Below are 18,864 nucleotides of genomic sequence, written 5' to 3' on the forward strand. Positions count from 1 at the left end.
AAGCAATGCCAAAGAATGTTCAGACTACCGCACAATTGCACTCATCTCACATGCTAGTAAAGTAGTGCTCAAAATTCTCTAAACCAGGCTTCTGTAGTATATGAACCATGAAATTCCAGCTGTTCAAGATGGATGTAGAAAAGGCAGAGGAACCAGAGATCAAATTGCCAACATCTGTTATATCATAGAAAAAGCAAGAGAGTTCACGAAAAACATCTTCTGCTTTATTGATTATGCCAAATTTGACTGTGTGGATCACAACAAACTGTGGAAAATTCTTAAATAAATGGGAATACCAGACCCCCTTACCTGCCTCCTGAGAGATCTGTGTGCAGGTCAATAAGCAACAGTTAGAACTGGACATGGAACAACAGACTGGTTACAAATTGGGAAAGGAGTATGTCAGAGGCTGTATATTGTCACCCTGCTTATTTAACTTATATGCAGAGTACATCATGAGAAACGCTGGGCTGGATGAAGTACAAGCTGGAATCAAGATTGCCAGGAGAAATATCAATAATCTCAGATATGCAGGTGACACCACCTTTATGGCAGAAAGCAGAGAAGAACTAAAGTGCCTCTTGATGAAAATGAAAGAAGAGAGTGAAAAAGCTGGCTTAAAACTCAACATTCAGAAAACTAAGATCATGGCATCCAGTCCCATCACATTATGGCAAATAGATGGGGAAACAGTGACAGACTTTATTTTCCTGGGCTCCAAAGCCCACTGCAGAAATTGCAAGGAGCTACCTTGCAATTAAAAGTCGGTAGCTCCTTGGAAGGAAAGTTATGACCAACCTAGACAGCAGACTAAAAAGCAGAGACATTCCTTTGCAACAAGAGTTCATCTAGCCAAAGCTATGGGTTTTCCAGTCATGTATGGACGTGAGAGTTGGACTATAAAGAAAGCTGAGTGCAGAAGAATCTGTACTTTTGAACTGTGGTGTTGGAGGAGATGCTTGAGAGTCCCTTGGACTGCAAGGAGATCCTATCAGTCAATCCTAAAAGAAATCAGCCCTGAATTATACTTGGAAAGACTGATGCTAAAGCCGAAACTCCCAATACTTTAGCTACTTGATGTGAAGAACTGACTCATTGGAAAAGACCCTGATGCTGGGGAAGATTGAAGGCAGGAGGAGAAGGGGATGACAAAGGATGAGATGGTTGGATGGCATCACTGACTCAATGGACATGAGTTTGAGCAAGCTCCGGGAATTGGTGATGGACAGTTAGGCCTGGTGTGTTACAGTCCATGGGGTCACAAAGAATCAGATATGACTGAGTAACTGAACTGAACTGAACTGAGATATGGAAACTTAACATAAATTAAAAGGAGAAGGATGGGGAATAAGTAAAATTTTAGAATCAGAAATACTCTGAATGACAAACCACGCTCTCTTGTCCCAATAGAACACAGGTACATATTTCACACATGCATACAGACACACGCACCTATATTTACAAATATAAACATGTCTGTCTAATGAATGGCCAAATGTTAGGACAAGAAAATGGACTTCATCATTTAGGCAATGAGAGACTGATGTAAAATTTTGAGCAGGTATTAAAAACTGGAAATGTGTTTTATGAAGAAATCTAAACTCAACTCTATGGGCACATAGATGGATTGATGAGAAAGGTGAGACCACAGCTGGGGAGACCAGCCCAAAGGTTAGATAAACTTCTCACACAGTATAAAGATTAAAAGAACTGGGTTTGAAATCAGTGTAAGTGGCTCTATCCCTTACTGTGTCACCTTTGTCAAAGTCCATAACTAATTGAGCCACAGCTTTTTTGGAAAATGGAAAAAATGTTACCTTTAAATGGAGCTTTTGTGAAAATTAATTAACTCAATTCCACAAAATTCTGTCCCACAGCCTTGTAAATCCATTCATCCATTAATCCCTTCATATATCAATTTAGTGAGTTTTGATCGAGCATATTCTTTTGACAGTGGGGCTGCTGAGATTTAAAAGACAGACATGGCATGTTGGGGCCATATGCTTTGTATACCCCCGGTGAATTTGCGCTCTAAAAATTTTTCAATAAAATTAAAATGGTGCTTGTGAGAAATTAGAGAAAAATGGGAAGAAAGAGGATGAACTTAGCAAAACAATTAACATGATAAAATTGAATGAATCAAACAAATGTAGGAATGAACAGTGGCAAGTTACATGGGAGTCTTAGTAGCAATACAGTACAGAAGTTGTAGGGTTTTAGAGCGGCCACTGTAGGAATAGGAAAATGAAATGTTGACTATGAGATGGCATTTAGATTTCCAAAATGTATCCAGAAGGCAAACATAAAATGCATGTTTTGAATCAAAATTTTGACCAGCACAGCATTGATATAGGCACAGTGGTAGAAACATCAGGAGTTCTCAGAGAATGTAAAGAAAAATGATAGTTATCACTTTTGAACATTTCTATGTTATATACTGTTTTAAGTGAATGATATGGCATTTCTTATTTCTTATTTCTTCCTCATGACAGTAGCAGAGATAATTTCTCTTATTTTCCTCAATTTACAGACGATGAAACTGTGGATCAACAAGTGAAGGAATGTACCATAGGTCAGGCAGTTTCAGGAAAGGGATTTGTGGCTGGATTTATCTGACTCTTGAGGATACAGACTTGAGTTAACTTGAGTTTAACCCAAGTTAAAAAGTGGAAGGAAACAAAGAGGTGGTCAGTGGGAGAGGGGACTTATTTAACAAAAGTGGAGCATGAGAGTTATTGGAAGATGTATTTTGCTTTTGTACGCATGATCTTTGCATGTTTGAAATCATATATGAGATGATGAAAAAGACTGAAATACAGATAGTTGTAAAAACAGAGAGGGAGAGGACATATGTATACCTGTGGCTAATTCATGTTGATGTGTGGCAGAGGCCAAAACAATATTGTAGAGCACTTGTCCTCCAATTAAAAAAAAATAAAATGCAAAAAAAAAAGACCAAAAGAGCAATATGACTGCACCAGCAATTTCCATACACTGTGATGGGCAGGATGCTGCAGGAATAAGCCCTCCTGTGATTTCTGCCCTGGCACTGCTTTCAGGATCTAGAAGAATGAGAGCTATTGTCTTGGGTACCTCATCAAGCTTTCTGATTGTGAACATTAAAATAATTATGAACATCTTAGATTGTTATTGAATAATTTAAAATATATAAGTGCTGGACTACTAGGGAGAAAAGAGATTCAAAAGGAATAAGGGAGTCTTGCACTGCTAGAATTCTTTTTATTTGTCAAAGGGCTTGCAGGCCTGTGATGCTGGAGATTCCCTCTCAAAAAGCCTGTGAGGTTCAGAGGGCAGGTGTTGTCCACAGTTTACAAATGAAAAACTGGGAGGTACAGACTAATCCCAAAGATAAGCAATGCCAAAGAATGTTCAAACTACCACAGAATTGCACTCATCTAACACACTAGCAAAGTAATGCTCAAAATTCTCCAAGCCAGGCTTCAATAGTACAGGAACTGAGAATTCCCAGTTGTTCAAGCTGGATTTAGAAAAGGCAGAGGAACCAGAGATCAAATTGTTAACATCCGTTGGATCATAGAAAAAGCAAGAGAATTCCAGAAAAAAAAACTTGCCTGTGCTTCACTGACTATGCTAAAGCCTTTGACTGTGTGGATCACAACAAACTGTGGAAAATTCTTAAAGAAATGGGAAAACCATACCACCTTACCTGCCTCCTGCGAAACCTATACGCATGTCAAAAAGCAACAGTTAGAACTGGAGATGGAACAACGGACTGGTTCCAGATTGAGAAAGGAGTATGTAAAGGCTGTATATTGTCTGTCACTCTGCTTATTTAACTTATATGAAGCACAAGCTGAAATCAAGATTGCCAGGAGAAATATCAATAACCTCAGATATGCAGATGACACCACCCTTATGACAGAAAGCAGAGAAGAACTAAAGAGCCTCTTGATGAAAGTGAAAGAAGAGAGTGGCAAAGCTGCCTTAAAACTCAGCATTCAAAAAATGAAGATCATGCCATCTGATCCCATTACTTAATGGCAAGAAACAGTAGAAACAGTGACAAATTTTATTTTCTTGGCCTCTGAAATCACTGCAGATAGTGACTGCAGCTATGAAATTAAGACAGTAGCTCCTTGGAAGAAAAGCTATGAGCAACCTAGGCAGCATACTAAAAAGCAGAGACTTTACTTTGTCAACAAACGTCTGTCTAGTCAAAGCTGTGATTTTTCCAGCAGTCACGTATGGATGTCAGATTTGGACCATAAAGAAGGCTCAGTCCTGAAGAATGGATGTTTTCAAATGGTGGTGTTGGAAAAGACTCTTGAGAGTCCCTTGGAGTGCAAGGAGATCAAACCAATCAATCCTAAAGAAAATGAACCCTGACTATTCATTGGAAGGACTGATGCTGATGCTGAAACCCAATATTTTGGCCACCTGATGCGAAGAGCCAACTCTTTGGAAAAGACGCTGATGCTGGGAAAGATTGAAATCAGGAGAAGAGGACGACAGAGGATGAGATGGTTGGATGCATAATCGACTCAATGGACATTAGTTTAGCAAGCTCTGGGAGATGGTGAAGGACAGGGAAGCCTGCTATGGTTCAGTCCATTGGGGTTGCAAAGTACTGGACACAACTGAGCGATTGAACAACAAAAACAACAGACCAATCAAGTGATAACTCCTCCAGGCTTACAGACCTGGATTATCTTAGAGCTGAGACAGGATTCCTGGTGTGCTCAGTCTTGTGTTCTTTTCCTAAATTTCACTGGTAGAAAGTTTAAAAATCTGCAACCCAGGCACATAGGATTTAACTTTGGTGGGGAGAAGCAGCATGGAGATTCCAAGGAAAATGACATGATGGATGCAAAGATAATTTAACTCATTTCAAACAAGTAGTGATGACCCATACAATGCCAGCAAATATGCAATAGTTTAGAGCTATCAAGATGAAAATGACAATGTTCTAATCTTATTGGAGCCCCTAGAATAGGAGAACAAAATGGAAAAACAGAAAAGTATAGAAAATATACCCCACATCCAAGGAGCTATGGCTGCGTGGGCACAGGAGGGCCTAGAGGAGCTATCCCACGTTGAAGGTCAGGAAGGGTGGTGGTGGGGAGATACCCCTTGTCCAAGGTAAGGAGCAATGGCTGCGCTTTGCTGGAGCAGCCGTGAAGAGATACCCCACGCCCAAGGTAAGAGAAACCCAAGTAAGATGGTAGGTGTTGCAAGAGGGCATCAGAGTGCAAACACACTGAAACCATACTCACAGAAAACTAGTCAATCTAATCACACTAGGACCACAACCTTGTCTAAATCAATGAAACTAAGCCATGCCTGTGGGGCAACCCAAGACGGGCAGGTCATGGTGGAGAGATCTGACAGAATGTGGTCCACTGGAGAAGGGAATGGCAAACCACTTCAGTATTCTTGCCTTGAGTTAATATGCTACTGGAGATCAGTGGAGAAATAACTCCAAAAGAATGAAGGGATGGAGCCAAAGCAAAAAGAATACCCAGCTGTGGATGTCACTGGTGATAGAAGCAAGGTCCGATGCTGTAAAGAGCAATACTGCATAGGAACCTGGAATGTCAGGTCCATGAATCAAGGCAAAATTGAAGTGGTCAAACAAGAGATGGCAAGAGTGAATGTCGACCTTCTAGGAGTCAGCGAACTGAAATGGACTGGAATGGGTGACTTTAACTCAGATGACCATTATATCTACTACTGTGGGCAGGAATCCCTCAGAAGAAATGGACTGGCCATGATGGTCAACAAAAGAGTCCGAAATGCAGTACTTGGATGCAATCTCAAAAACGACAGAATGATCTCTGTTCATTTCCAAGGCAAACCATTCAGTATCACAGTAATCCAAGTCTATGCCCCAACCAGTAACGCTGAAGAAGCTGAAGTTGAATGGGTCTATGAAGACCTACAAGACCTTTTAGAGCTAACACCCAAAAAAGATGTCCTTTTCATTATAGGGGACTGGAATGCAAAAGTAGGAAGTCAAGAAACACCTGGAGTAACAGGCAAATTTGGCCTTGGAATACGGAATGAAGCAGGGCAAAGACTAGTAGAGTTTTGCCAAGAAAATGCACTGGTCATAACAAACACCCTCTTCCAACAGCACAAGAGAAGACCCTATACATGGATATCACCAGATGGTCAACGCTGTTCAGGATGGGGAACACATGTATACCTGTGGCGGATTCATTTTGATATTTGGCAAAACTAATACAATTATGTAAAGTTTAAAAATAAAATTAAATTAAAAAAAATCGAAATCAGATTGATTATATTCTTTGCAGCCAAAGATGGAGAAGCTCTATACATTCAGCAAAAACAAGACCAGGAGCTTACTGTGGCTCAGACCATGAACTCCTTATTGCCAAATTCAGACTGAAATTGAAGAAAGTAGGGAAAACCACTAGACCATTCAGGTATGACCTAAATCAAATCCCTTATGATTGTACAGTGAAAATGAGAAATAGATTTAAGGGCCTAGATCTGATAGATAGAGTGCCTGATGAACTATGGAATGAGGTTCGTGACATTGTACAGGAGACAGGGATCAAGACCATCCCTATGGAAAAGAAATGCAAAAAAGCAAAATGGCTGTCTGGGGAGGCCTTACAAATAGCTGTGAAAAGAAGAGAAGCAAAAAGCAAAGGAGAAAAGGAAAGATATAAACATCTGAATGCAGAGTTCCAAAGAATAGCAAGAAGAGATAAGAAAGCCTTCTTCAGCGATCAATGCAAAGAAATAGAGGAAAACAACAGAATGGGAAAGACTAGGGATCTCTTCAAGAAAATCAGAGATACCAAAGGAACATTTCATGCAAAGTTGGGCTCGATACAGGACAGAAATGGTATGGACCTAACAGAAGCAGAAGATATTAAGAAGAGATGGCAAGAATACACAGAAGAACTGTACAAAAAAGATCTTCACAACCCAGATAATCACGATGGTGTGATCACTGACCTAGAGCCAGACATCCTGACATGTGAAGTCAAGTGGGCCTTAGAAAGCATCACTATGAACAAAGTTAGTGGAGGTGATAGAATTCCAGTTGAGCTATTCCAAATCCTGAAAGATGACTCTGTGAAAGTGCTGCACTCAATATGCCAGCAAATTTGGAAAACTCAGCAGTGGCCACAGGACTGGAAAAGGTCAGTTTTCATTCCAATCCCAAGGAAAGGCAATACCAAATAATGCTCAAACTACCACACAGTTGCACTCATCTAACACACTAAATAGCATATTGAAAAGCAGAGACATTACTTTGCCAACAAAGGTCCGTCTAGTCAAGGCTATGGTTTTTCTTGTGGTCATGTATGGATGTGCGAGTTGGACTGTGAAGAAGGCTGATCGCTGAAGAATTGATGCTTTTGAACTGTGGTGTTGGAGAAGACTCTTGAGAGTCCCTTGGACTGCAAGGAGATCCAACCAGTCCATTCTGAAGGAGATCAGCCCTGGGATTTCTTTGGAAGGAATGATGCTAAAGCTGAAACTCCAGTACTTTGGCCACCTCATGCGAAGAGTTGACTCACTGGAAAAGGCTGCAGTGCTGGGAGGGATTGGGGGCAGGAGGAGAAGGGGATGACAGAGGATGAGATGGCTGGATGGCATCACTGACTCAATGGACGTGAGTCTGAGTGAACTCCGGGTATTGGTGATGGACAGGGAGGCCTGGCGTGCTGGGATTCATGGGGTTGCGAAGAGTCGGACACAACTGAGCAACTGAACTGAACTGAACATGCTAGTAAAGTAATGCTCAAAATTCTCCAACCCATGCTTCAGTAATATGTGAACCATGAACTTCCTGATGTTTAAGCTGGATTTAGAAAAGTCAGACAAAGCAGAGATCAAATTGCTAACATCTACTGGATCATTGAAAAAGCAAGAGAGTTACAGAAAAACATCTATTTCTGCTTTAGTGACTATGCCAAAGCCTTTGACTGTGTTGATCACAACAAACTGTGGAAAATCTGAAAGAGATGGGAATACCAGAGCACCTGACCTACCTCTTGAGAAACCTGTATGCAGGTCAGGAAGCAACAGTCAGAACTGGATAGGGAACAACAGATTTGTTCCAAATAGGAAAAGAAGTACATCAAGGCTATATCTTGTCACCCTGCTTATTTAACTTATATGCAGAGTACATCATGAGAAATGCTGGCCTGGAGGAAGCAAAAGCTGGCATCAAGATTGCCAGGAGAACTATCAATAATCTCAGATATGCAGATGATACCACCCTTATGGGCAGAAAGTGAGGAAGAACTAAAGAGCCTCTTGAAATTGAAAGAGAAGAGTGAAAAAGTTGACTTAAAGCTCAACATTCAGATAATGAAGATCATGACCTCTGGTCCCATCACTTCATGGCAAATAGATGGAGAAACGGTGGAAACAGTGGCTGATTTTATTTTGGGGGGCTCCAAAATCACTGTAGATGGTGATTGCAGCCATGAAATTAAAAGACGCTTACTCCTTGGAAGGAAAGTTATGACCAACCTAGACAGCATATTGTAAAGCAGAGACATTCCTTTGCCAACAAAGGTCTGTCTTGTCAAGGCTATGGTTTTTTCAGTGGTCATGTATGGATGTGAGAGTTGGACTATAAAGAAAGCTAAGGACTGAATAATTGATGCTTTTGAACTATGGTGTTGGAGAAGAGTCTTGAGAGTCCCTTGGACTGCAAGGAGATCCAACCAGTCCATCCTAAAGGAGATCAGTCCTGGGTGTTCATTGCAAGAACTGATGTTGAAGCTGAAACTCCAATACTTTGGCCACCTAATGTGAAGAGCTGACTCATTGGAAAAGACCCTGATGCTGGGAAAGATTGAGGGCAGGAGGAGAAGGGGACGACAGAGGATGAGATGGCTGGATGGCATCACCGACTCAATGGACACGGGTTTGAGTGGACTCCAGGAGTTGGTGATGGACCGGGAGGCCTGGCGTGCTGTAGTTCACGGGGTCACAAAGAGGCGGACATGACTGAGCAACTGAACTGAACTCAACTCAACAATATTACTTCTGTTTTATTTTTTTTTAATTTTTGGGGGGACCAAGAGGTTATGGATTCTTAGCTCCCCACCTGAGAATTAAACCCATATCCCATGCATTGGAAGGGGAAGTCCTAATCATTGAACATCCAGGGAAGTACCCCCCTTCCCTGCACATCTTTCAAACTGACAGTTTTAGGAGGCATTCTGTATACTTACCAGAAGTTCATGCAGAATCAAGCCCTCATTGATTCTAGTAAGTAATGTACCATGTAATGATTTTTCCTCCATCCCTTTTTTACTCACCTCAGACTGTTTCTCTTACCTCCTGAGATAATCATCCATATACACTCAGTCACTCAAGTCTTTCTTGGCTCTACTTTTGGGGAAGAAAAACTAAGATACTGTTGACTTTGTTGAGTAAGCCGTTGTTTTTACAGAAGGAAACCCTTATTTTCCCAGGACATACATATTGCCTGCCATGATAGAATTTTCCCTTAGAAACTTCAATGTTGATTAAACATTTTGAGAATTTGACTAACCTGTTAAGTAGGAAAGGGAACAAAAGAGGAGGAGACGCTTTAAATTTGGAGGTTGGAATACAGAGCAGAAAATAATGGTTAAGTTTATGTCCTGCTGATACTGATGATGATTAAGAGTCAGTGGGTTCTGTGTTATATGCACATTTGGGCTGCCTTCCAGAAGCTTCAGCTTTTGTCAGGAAAAAGGAGAAGTCGTGATCATCCCCTGAACCCTAGTTTTCTTTTTCTTTTTGTAGTAGAGCATCCTTTACTGAGATTTTTCAGCTAATTGCAATTATACCTCTGATCATGGAAGCTGGATCATTGCATGGGATTCTTCTTTATTTGTAACATCCTGTATCAGAGAGATTCAGACCAAAATCTTCACTGAACTGCAGTCTTGATCTTTATTGTCTTTTTGGATGTGTTCATTGTGTTTTTTTTCCCCAGCTTTTTTACTCACATGCATGACTTCTCTTACTGGAAGCTTTCTATTCCTTCAAAAGCAATCTTGTTGACACTGTTCGGGTAATGATTTAATTTGGTAATTATAAACCATTAAGCATTTCAATATTAAACTTTAAAGAAATTTCAGGAATTATGTGTAGAAAGCTATTACATTGCTAATATCTGTATTCCATTTGCAATTTAACTATCACTACTGGACAGTATTTTGCATTTTAATTGAAAAAGCAACACGTCGCCTCAAAGATTACAGTAGGGTTGTGTTATATAAGTAGTAAAGCTCACATGCAGTTTTCAGTGATGCTGATTTTATCAGCTTCTTGTGTTATAATTGCAAGTGATCACAAGGTGTTTTGAGACTGAGCTCTAAATTTTTAAACTTTAGGACCATTTAGTCAGCGGGCCACAGTTTCAGATTTATTGCTACTTGTATGTTCCATTTTAATCCTCTTAGGGGGATTTTGTTTTTTACCTTGACATCTCTTATTGTCATATGTTTTGTATTATGACATATTCAACTGCACATATGTATATCCAGTTCAACATATGACCTTTTCCACCATTTCCCTTAAAACGATCTATACTGAATTCTTTGGTCAGAAATGTATAGGCCATTCTGTAACATCCATCCCACCATAGTAGACCTTATCAGTGCATATTTTATTTTATTTTCTGTCTCTGCCATATTGTACTTGATGTTTCTCATTTCACTTAGCTGAACACATCTTGTTGCTCAAGAAACAAGTGCTACTTGTTGGGAAACGGTAGTCATTCTTTGGCTGATTTCAAGTCCTACAGAGGTAGAATTGTGTACTCTAAGCCATGCCGTTATACTATGTGACATTTCACATACCCTGCTTGATAGCCTACCTGGATGAATCCACATAGAGAAGCCAGCATCAGTGATATGTAGCCAGTAGACTCAGAGTCCAAACTGAGCACATGCATGTCGGAGGAAATCAGAGTCACCCCTCACTCTTCTCTGTGGGCACTGCCTCTGTCTTGTCTCTGTGGCCTTGTCTTCTTCTTTTCTCGTGTGGTGAGATCAACTTGAAAGTGAAGTGTGCGAGCATCCCTTAGAAAACCTGACCCAATACAGAAAGTTAACATGTCAGGGTGAACTGTTTTATACACCAAGAATGGTCCACGTGCATATTCACAGAGAAAGCAATTAGAATACGGAGTGTCTCTCTCCTGGCTCTATGTTCCTGCCTTTAATGTCAGTTTGGGAGTTACTGTCTCTAGGGTGTGATTGGAACTTGGGATGCCTTAGAGCTGCACAGCGCGTGGCCAGAAGGGCAGTCAAGGTGAGCCACTTGGATCCTCTAGGAGGTGGTGTGGAAGAAGGCGAAAGAAAGTAAAAACTGTGGACAGGTGGCTTTTATCTTTGTTGTGGTGTCTTCGTTCCTTGACCAGGGATCAAACACGCACCCCTTGCACTGGAAGCGTGGCGTCGACCACTGGACTGCCAAGGAAGTCTCTGTCTTTGATTTTTAATTCAGATTTCCCCAGTTGTATATATACTTATTTTGTGTGTGTCTGTGTATTTAGTTTTATACAGTTGTATCGCATGTAGTTTGTATATCCACCTCATGGTCAAGATCCCTCACAATGCCCTTTTATGACCACTCCCATAGTCCTGCCCCCAGCTTCCCTAAACACTGCTGCTGCTCCTAAGTCGCTTCAGTCATGTCCGACTCTGTTGCGACCCCATAGATGGAAACCTTAAACACTGGCAACCACTAAACCATCCTCTTTCTGAAATTCACGTTCAGCTTTGGTCCTAGTTGTAGTTCTTTTTAGATGCTCCTTATCATGTTGGTTTCTTGAAATCTGGCTTTGGAGGCTTCAGAATAACGTCAGAGTTTGCAAGAATTAGGAGATAGGAAGAAAATTCTGAGAAGTTTCTACCAAATAATTTCTGGCATGACTTCTTATTTATTTTGACTCCTAGACAGGCCTTGTTCTAATACAGTTCTTGTCAAGATTGAACCATATGCAGCTTTGACTTGAGTTTGGGGTTGTATATGTAATCTGTCAGGATATATCAGTAATCTGAAACTTTGGATGTTTATACTGCTTTAATCTCTATATTCCCTAAGGTTCACAAAAAAAAGAAAGAAAAAAAGCTGGGAAAACACTTACAGCATTACAGTTCTTTTTTCTTTGCTCTCCCTGGTGCATATTCTCCAGGAACTGGCCACATCAGGTTTCCACAAATAATGTACCTTGCCCTTATATACTGTGGGGCTTCCCAGGGGGTGCAGTGGTAAAGAATCTGCCTGCCAATGCAGGAGATGAAAGAGACACAGGTTCGATCCCTGGGTTGGGAAGATTCCCTGCAGGACGGCATGGCAACCAACTCCAGTATTCTTGCCTGGAGAACCCCATGGACGAAGGAGCCTGGCCAGCTACAGTCCACAAGCTCTCAGAGAGTCAGACACGCACACGCCCTTATATACTGTAGAGACAGTGTCACTGCAGAGCAAGGGACAGACCTGTGACAGACATAGTTAGTGTTTAGGCAAAAGAGATTTTCACCTTTGGAAGAGAAGAGACATTAGTTTCTGTAGGACTTTTATCTTTTTTGGTGTATTCTAGGGAAAATCAGTGATGAGTATGTTTTCTGGTGTGAAGTTGTATATAATAGAAGAGAACAAGGAATTGGACAAGAAATCAGTAAAAATTATGATACACACTTGGTTGTCAGAAAATAATGTTTTGAAACTTTTTCCATGTATGGGCTAACATTCTGATATGATGTACTCTTCTCTCTAGTCTTTGGAAAACATTCCAGTATTGCAGTTTCAACTCAGTTACATTTCAAGAGCCTTACTGTTTTGATAGTGCTGCTTTTGGTTATGGCAATGGCACCCCACTCCAGTACTCTTGCCTGGAAAATCCCATGGACAGAGGAGCCTGGTAGGCTGCAGACCATGGGGTCACGAAGAGTCGGACATGACTGAGCGACTTCACTTTCACTTTTCCCTTTCATGCATTGGAGAAGGAAATGGCAACCCACTCCAGTGTTCTTGCCTGGAGAATCCCAGGGACGGCGGAGCCTGGTGGGCTGCCATCTATGGGGTCGCAGAGAGTCGGACATGACTGAAGCGACTTAGCAGCAGCAGCAGCTTTTGGTTTTAGATTTAAGATGCTATAATACTGTTATATAATTTTGTAGGGTAAACTCTGAAAAATACCACGAACACTGTGTTTTCTCCTTTTATAGTCACACATATGATGAGTTTTGCTGATTGTTTAATTCCATGTTTATAATCTAACAATTTAATACTATTTTTAGTAACAATAAAATGAAACAACGTAGGGTTCTTATTTCCCTTTGATGTGTTGACTTACAGTGCTTAGCATATTCATATGTGTCTACAGTTTGCAGTTTTATCAGTTTGAAGATGGTTGTTTCGGTTTTTGCATTTTTCAAGGCAAAGTTGAAATTTTTGAAGTTGTATCTTAAAATTCATGCTCTGCCTTACTTTTCATAGTCAGCACATAGACAATTTATATCAACCCTTAAAAGCTGTGAAGTAAGTATATTCTTTCACAAATTGACAGTGCAATTGTTCTGATACAGAAAGTGATACCTCGCGGTGTATTAACTGTGGAATGCACAGTATTTTTTTTTTTAAATCAGAATTTAGAGAAACAGGTTTTTCTTCTCTTTCCTCATAATCTTAAGCTTTGTTCAAAATGAAGCCCATAAATTTTCTCCATGCTATAAGCTGGAGAATATGAATTAGAATTTGCTATCCTGGATTGTTATGAGAAGAAATCAAATGGTTTTTAAAAAAGATCACTAGTGATCAAAAGAGTATTTGCCTTAATTGCTTTATTAAATACTTAAAAATAATTATGTGGGCAATGATAAAAACAGTTTGTATTTTTTTCACTATAAATAAAAAGAAATATGTGAATTCACAGGGTTAGTGAGTATAGTTTTTATTTTTATTACTGAATTTCTAGAAACACTAATAAAGAAATCAAAATCCAAAGTTTCCTTCTCAAAGCAAATGCTGAAAGTTCTCCTAAGGTTCCTGAGAGGGATTTTTTCTTTTTTTTTAATTTTCCTGTAAAAAGAAAGGAATGTCTCTTGTGCAAACATTTTAAATGTATGGTCCTTTCTGAAATCCTGTTTTGTTTTGTTTTCAAATCAGATCTTGAAAATTTTAAAACCAAAATGAGAAGTACAGTGTCAGTGCGTGAAGGCCAGGGAGTCGTCCTGCTCTGCGGCCCCCCGCCACACTCTGGAGGTAACAAGTGCTATGTTTTTGCTTCTTATATTTATTAAATAAGTTTCAGGGCAAGACCCACAGCATATGTGCTCTTATTGCTTCCATAAATTACTTTGAGAAACTTGATAATCCAAGCATTGTATTCTGTCGGCTGAGTTGGAATATAAGAAACAACAAAACATTGTCTATCTCGAGAAGTTTACACACATGATTTACTCATTCCAACAAAAAAGATCTAAAGGCAGGAAAGATCAAGTTCATTCCAGTTCCCTAATGGTGCTGAACAATGCTTCATCCTTACACTATTACCATTTGTTATTCAGTTTTAGACCATGACATACATTGGTGTCCGTGGGGTTCTTTCCTCTCTTTCCCTCTCTCTTTCTGTCTCTCCCCCCTGCCTCATACACACACACTTATACATGATTACTGATATATGCTGTTGGACCTCTTGATATATATGTAATATGTATTGAAAATGAAATATGTTTATATATCATATCATTTTTATTGAGGTGTTGAAATTGCAAATTTTATGCTACATTGGTATAAATTGAATTATTGGTGGAAATTCAGGACCTTAATGAAAAAGCTGCAAGAGTGAAATGAACTTCTGCATGTATGAAAGTAATTTAATAAGCCCTGTTCCTCGTTAAGAGCCTGGAGTGCTGGTTGGATTTTCCTCTTATGCTCCTGACCAGAGGGGAAACTGAAAAGTCTTCTTCCCAAGAGAGTAAAGCTTATTCAAATGAAAATATGCTAGACTTCATTTGTTTCATGACATGTGAAGCAAAGTCCTTGTGGCCCTTTGGTGAGTCGGCAGTTTAAATCACAAAACCTTCAGCCCAGTAAAACAGACATTTCCCGTCTTCTGTATCTGATCATTTGAAATGTCTGAGCCAGCTGCACACTGCAAATTTGGGGCTTATCTGCCTTGCCTGCCCTCGTGTTGGTGGGTACGAGTTTAAATTGGGCTCCCCAGTCTACTTCAGCAGTATATATTTTGCTGACATCATGAAGTTCCATCAGATCTTTGACTTTGAAAGGAAGCATAGATTCTTTTGATTAGCAAGAAAAGTAACTGATCTCAAAATGACTTGAAGAAAATAGGGAGTTTACTGGCTCATAAAACTGTGTTGATCACGTGCTGTCTATAGAGCTGTGTGGTTAACATGGAGATGTGCTGCCCAGAACAACTTGCTGCCTCCCTGTGGGTAGTGGGGTCCGCTAGTGGCCTCCTGCTCTCAGCTCCTTCCCAGTCTCCTTGGCTGCAGGAGCCACTTGCCTGTGGTCTCACCTTTCCAGGTGCTGCCCGCATCTGGTGTCTGAGCAAGGAGAGGATGTCTTGGGGTCAGCCATTTCTGACTGTTAACACTGGGCAGTTCTGGTGGCCAGTGCTCTATCCAGAGCTACCTGCCAGGATGACCAGGGCTTTTTTGGATGACCCCAGTTTGACTTCTTTCTGATCTCAGATCCTGGTTCTGCCTCCTTGTTTTCACGGGTTTTGATCATTAATCAAAATCTTTTATCCCAGACTCTGGTCTTTGCTCCCTGAGAACCCAAACTACTGAACCCACTAATTTAGCCAATTTCATAAGCAGTTTATGTTTCTTGGTATTTTTTGATTCTGCTTCCCTCTATGTTGATTCCGTTGTTCTATAGACTCCCTGTGTAGCACAGGTGGCCCCTGGCAACTCTGGGCTCTCATGATCCTTGATGCTAAAGATCCTCTTGGGCCAGACAGCCTGTTGCTCAGTAGCTCCTGATGTTAATTGGACTGGCCTTGCTTATGAGATTTTTCCCTCCAGCAAAGGGCTGAAATCAGCTCCATCTAATGACAAGCACTTGAATAAGAAAGACATCATTTTCAAAGGAAAAGGGTTTCATTATGAGAAAAAAAAAAAGGAAAACAAGGGAGAGGGATGTGTTAGATACACACTAACCACTAAAACAGTGTTGGAATTACAGCTAGTAAGCAAGTATCAAAATAACTAAAATTTACTGTTTAAATCAACATAAAATAGTAGCTGGGCAGTCTTGTTTATGATGTATTTGGGAAATGCTGACCCGATTTATGAGCCTGCCTAAATGATCTTCTTTAAGCGCTTTTATGATGCGCTCGCTGATGACAGAGGAGGGGCTCTTTGAGTTGCACACCGTGAGGGTGTCTTAATAAGCTGTTGGATAAAACATATTACAAAAGATGAATCATTTCTGTTGTCATGAAATTGGAGAACTGCCCGCCAATCACAGCTCTCCTCATGTAATGACATCCTGATTTTTCTCTGCCTTTGGTGACTTCATATAGTTCTCCTTTCATTTTTAAAGCTCACAGTCTGGGCTGACCGTGGAGGTCTGTAGAATTGTTGGCAAAGAAGGAAAGAAATCTGCCTGGATATGGAGCATTAGCTCTTAAGAACTCGGTGCATGCACGGGAGGACAAACAACTGAACAAAAGCATACTTTCCTTCATGCCAGGTTGTGCAGGAAAATGATAGGGACCAGAGTGACAGATTTAGACACCGAAAACAGGATTGTCATTGATCTAGGTCTGCCTAATGCTGTGCCTGCCAACACACAATTTATACCCACTGCTCTGACCCCTTGGTTTGAGAGCATCTTGAAGACAGAGCCTATGTTCAAGTTTGCCTTGCACCCAAGTGCCCAGCAAGGCAATGGCACCCCACTCCAGTACTCTTGCCTGGAAAATCCCATGGACGGAGGAGGCTGGTAGGCTGTAGTCCATGGGGTCGCTGGAGTGGGACACGACTGAGCGACGTCACTTTCACTTTTCACTTTCATGCATTGGAGAAGGAAATGGCAACCCACTCCAGTGTTCTTGCCTGGAGAATCCCAGGGACGGGAAGCCTGGTGGGCTGCCGTCTATGGGGTCGCACAGAGTCGGACACGACTAAAGCGACGTAGCAGCAGCAGCCCAGCACAAGGCTGGTTTATAACAAGCAGTCAGTAAATAATAGTTAACAAATGAACATATTCATGAAATGAACAGAGGAATCTTCTTAGATTTGGCCAATGATAAATGCTTTTTGAGAATGTACTGGAAATCCTGTTTCTAGACGTAGACGCATTTAACAGTTGATATGCCCTGGGCACCAAGAAGACAGGTGCAGACATGGCCAGATCATGGCGAACTCTGACCACAGCAACTCTGTCTGCTCTGCTTCATTTTCTTGTGGACTGGGAGTCTTCTAATTCAGGGGAGGATATGAGGCAGCATAGAGCAGCCAAAGCCATGACCTCAGGGTTTATCAGCAGGCGTGATGTGGGGCACTGGCCGCCGGGCTGTGTCCCATTTTGTCTTCTTCCCACAAAGTCCCATCGTCCCTCCAGGACATGAGTTTCCCTTTTCTGTCTTCACCACTGTGTTATTTTTATTCACTTTACCATGTTTCTTCCATTCTACTTGGTCTCTTCTCATTGGTCAGAAATGTTTAATGTCATTGTTACTTTCTGATTACTGAAGATACCCTCATATTTTATTCATCTGTCATATGCTCTAATAGCCTGACAGAGTAGACACAGGGGCAAAATAATAATAGAAGTAATGACAGTAATAATAACAACAACAAATAATAGTACCCTCTATTTACTGAGTGCTACTTAGTTGCTAAGCAGTATGCTGGCTCTTGGTGGAAATAAATCAACTTCTAGGAGATTGTTTTGATTAAAAGTATGGAGAGGAACCGGATAAGTGACAAGGGAGATAGATATGCAAGGAGAGAGCCTCAACAGGAGTCCCAGAGTATGGACACTGCATATGTTCCTCCTACTCCCTTAATTAATTCATGTATGCAGATAATTTATAGGAAAGTAGCAGCAACCTGGGGCTGCTTTGCTGAAGAGCAGTCCCCATTTATTTGATGCCATAAGAAAGAAAAATTGTTTCATGATGGGTGACAATTAGAAATGTTTCTTGGGGGATCCGCATAATTCCTAAGCAATGCAAGCTACTGTCATTTGACAAGAGTCTTATCTCTCACGCATTCTGTGACCTTTCTGCCACTTCCTATTCATCATCATCTCTGCAGAATAATCCAGTACTTCTTTAAGGCGAAAAGGATTTGTATACTCTAGAAAATTAGTTGGAAGATCAGGAATTAGCAAGCCAAAAAAAAGATACCAGCCAGGGATTATCTGTGGCTTAATTATTATTCTAGTTACCAGTAGTGTGAAAAGCTAGGAATTAGTATAATTACCAGTCAGTTACTGATTTCGCTACAAGATCATTAGAAATTCAAATGCATACAAAAAAATATCCTAGTATAAATAAAGATACAACACTGGATTATGAGTCCTTCATGATAAGTACTAATTAGACAGGAATTCATAGGTTAATCAAGTTATTGCATACACACATGTGAACAAAGACTTGATTTTTGTCCAAGGATGGCTAATGAGATTTATTCTGAGTAAGTAATAGACCTGAGTGTTTCGCAGTGTTTCATAAGCAAATGACTTAGGTGTCTGATTCAGTTTCCCATGTCTGTGCTCTGTGAATATTCTTCTTGCAATAACAGCCCTGGACACTGCCATCCACTTACAACAACACAGCCTCTGAGATGTGAAAAGGAGAGTGTGAGATGCCAAACAACAAGTAGTGGAGGTTGAAGCAACTTCATC

At 40.7% G+C, this 18,864-nt stretch overlaps 1 protein-coding gene across 6 annotated transcripts in view; it reads left to right on the top strand.

The window, feature by feature from the left end:
- Positions 1 to 18,864, top strand: part of CNTN3 (contactin 3) — a 391,647-nt gene that overhangs the window by 196,380 nt on the left and 176,403 nt on the right. For all 6 annotated transcript variants that reach the window (XM_055557267.1, XM_055557268.1, XM_055557264.1 and 3 more), the window contains exon 5: positions 14,146 to 14,241. In XM_055557267.1, the coding sequence (XP_055413242.1) occupies positions 14,146 to 14,241 (96 nt within the window). The remainder of the gene's footprint in view (positions 1 to 14,145; positions 14,242 to 18,864) is intronic.

The sequence above is a fragment of the Bubalus kerabau genome, chromosome 20 (genome assembly GCF_029407905.1).
Source record: "Bubalus kerabau isolate K-KA32 ecotype Philippines breed swamp buffalo chromosome 20, PCC_UOA_SB_1v2, whole genome shotgun sequence".
In the NCBI taxonomy this organism is placed as follows: domain Eukaryota; kingdom Metazoa; phylum Chordata; class Mammalia; order Artiodactyla; family Bovidae; genus Bubalus; species Bubalus kerabau.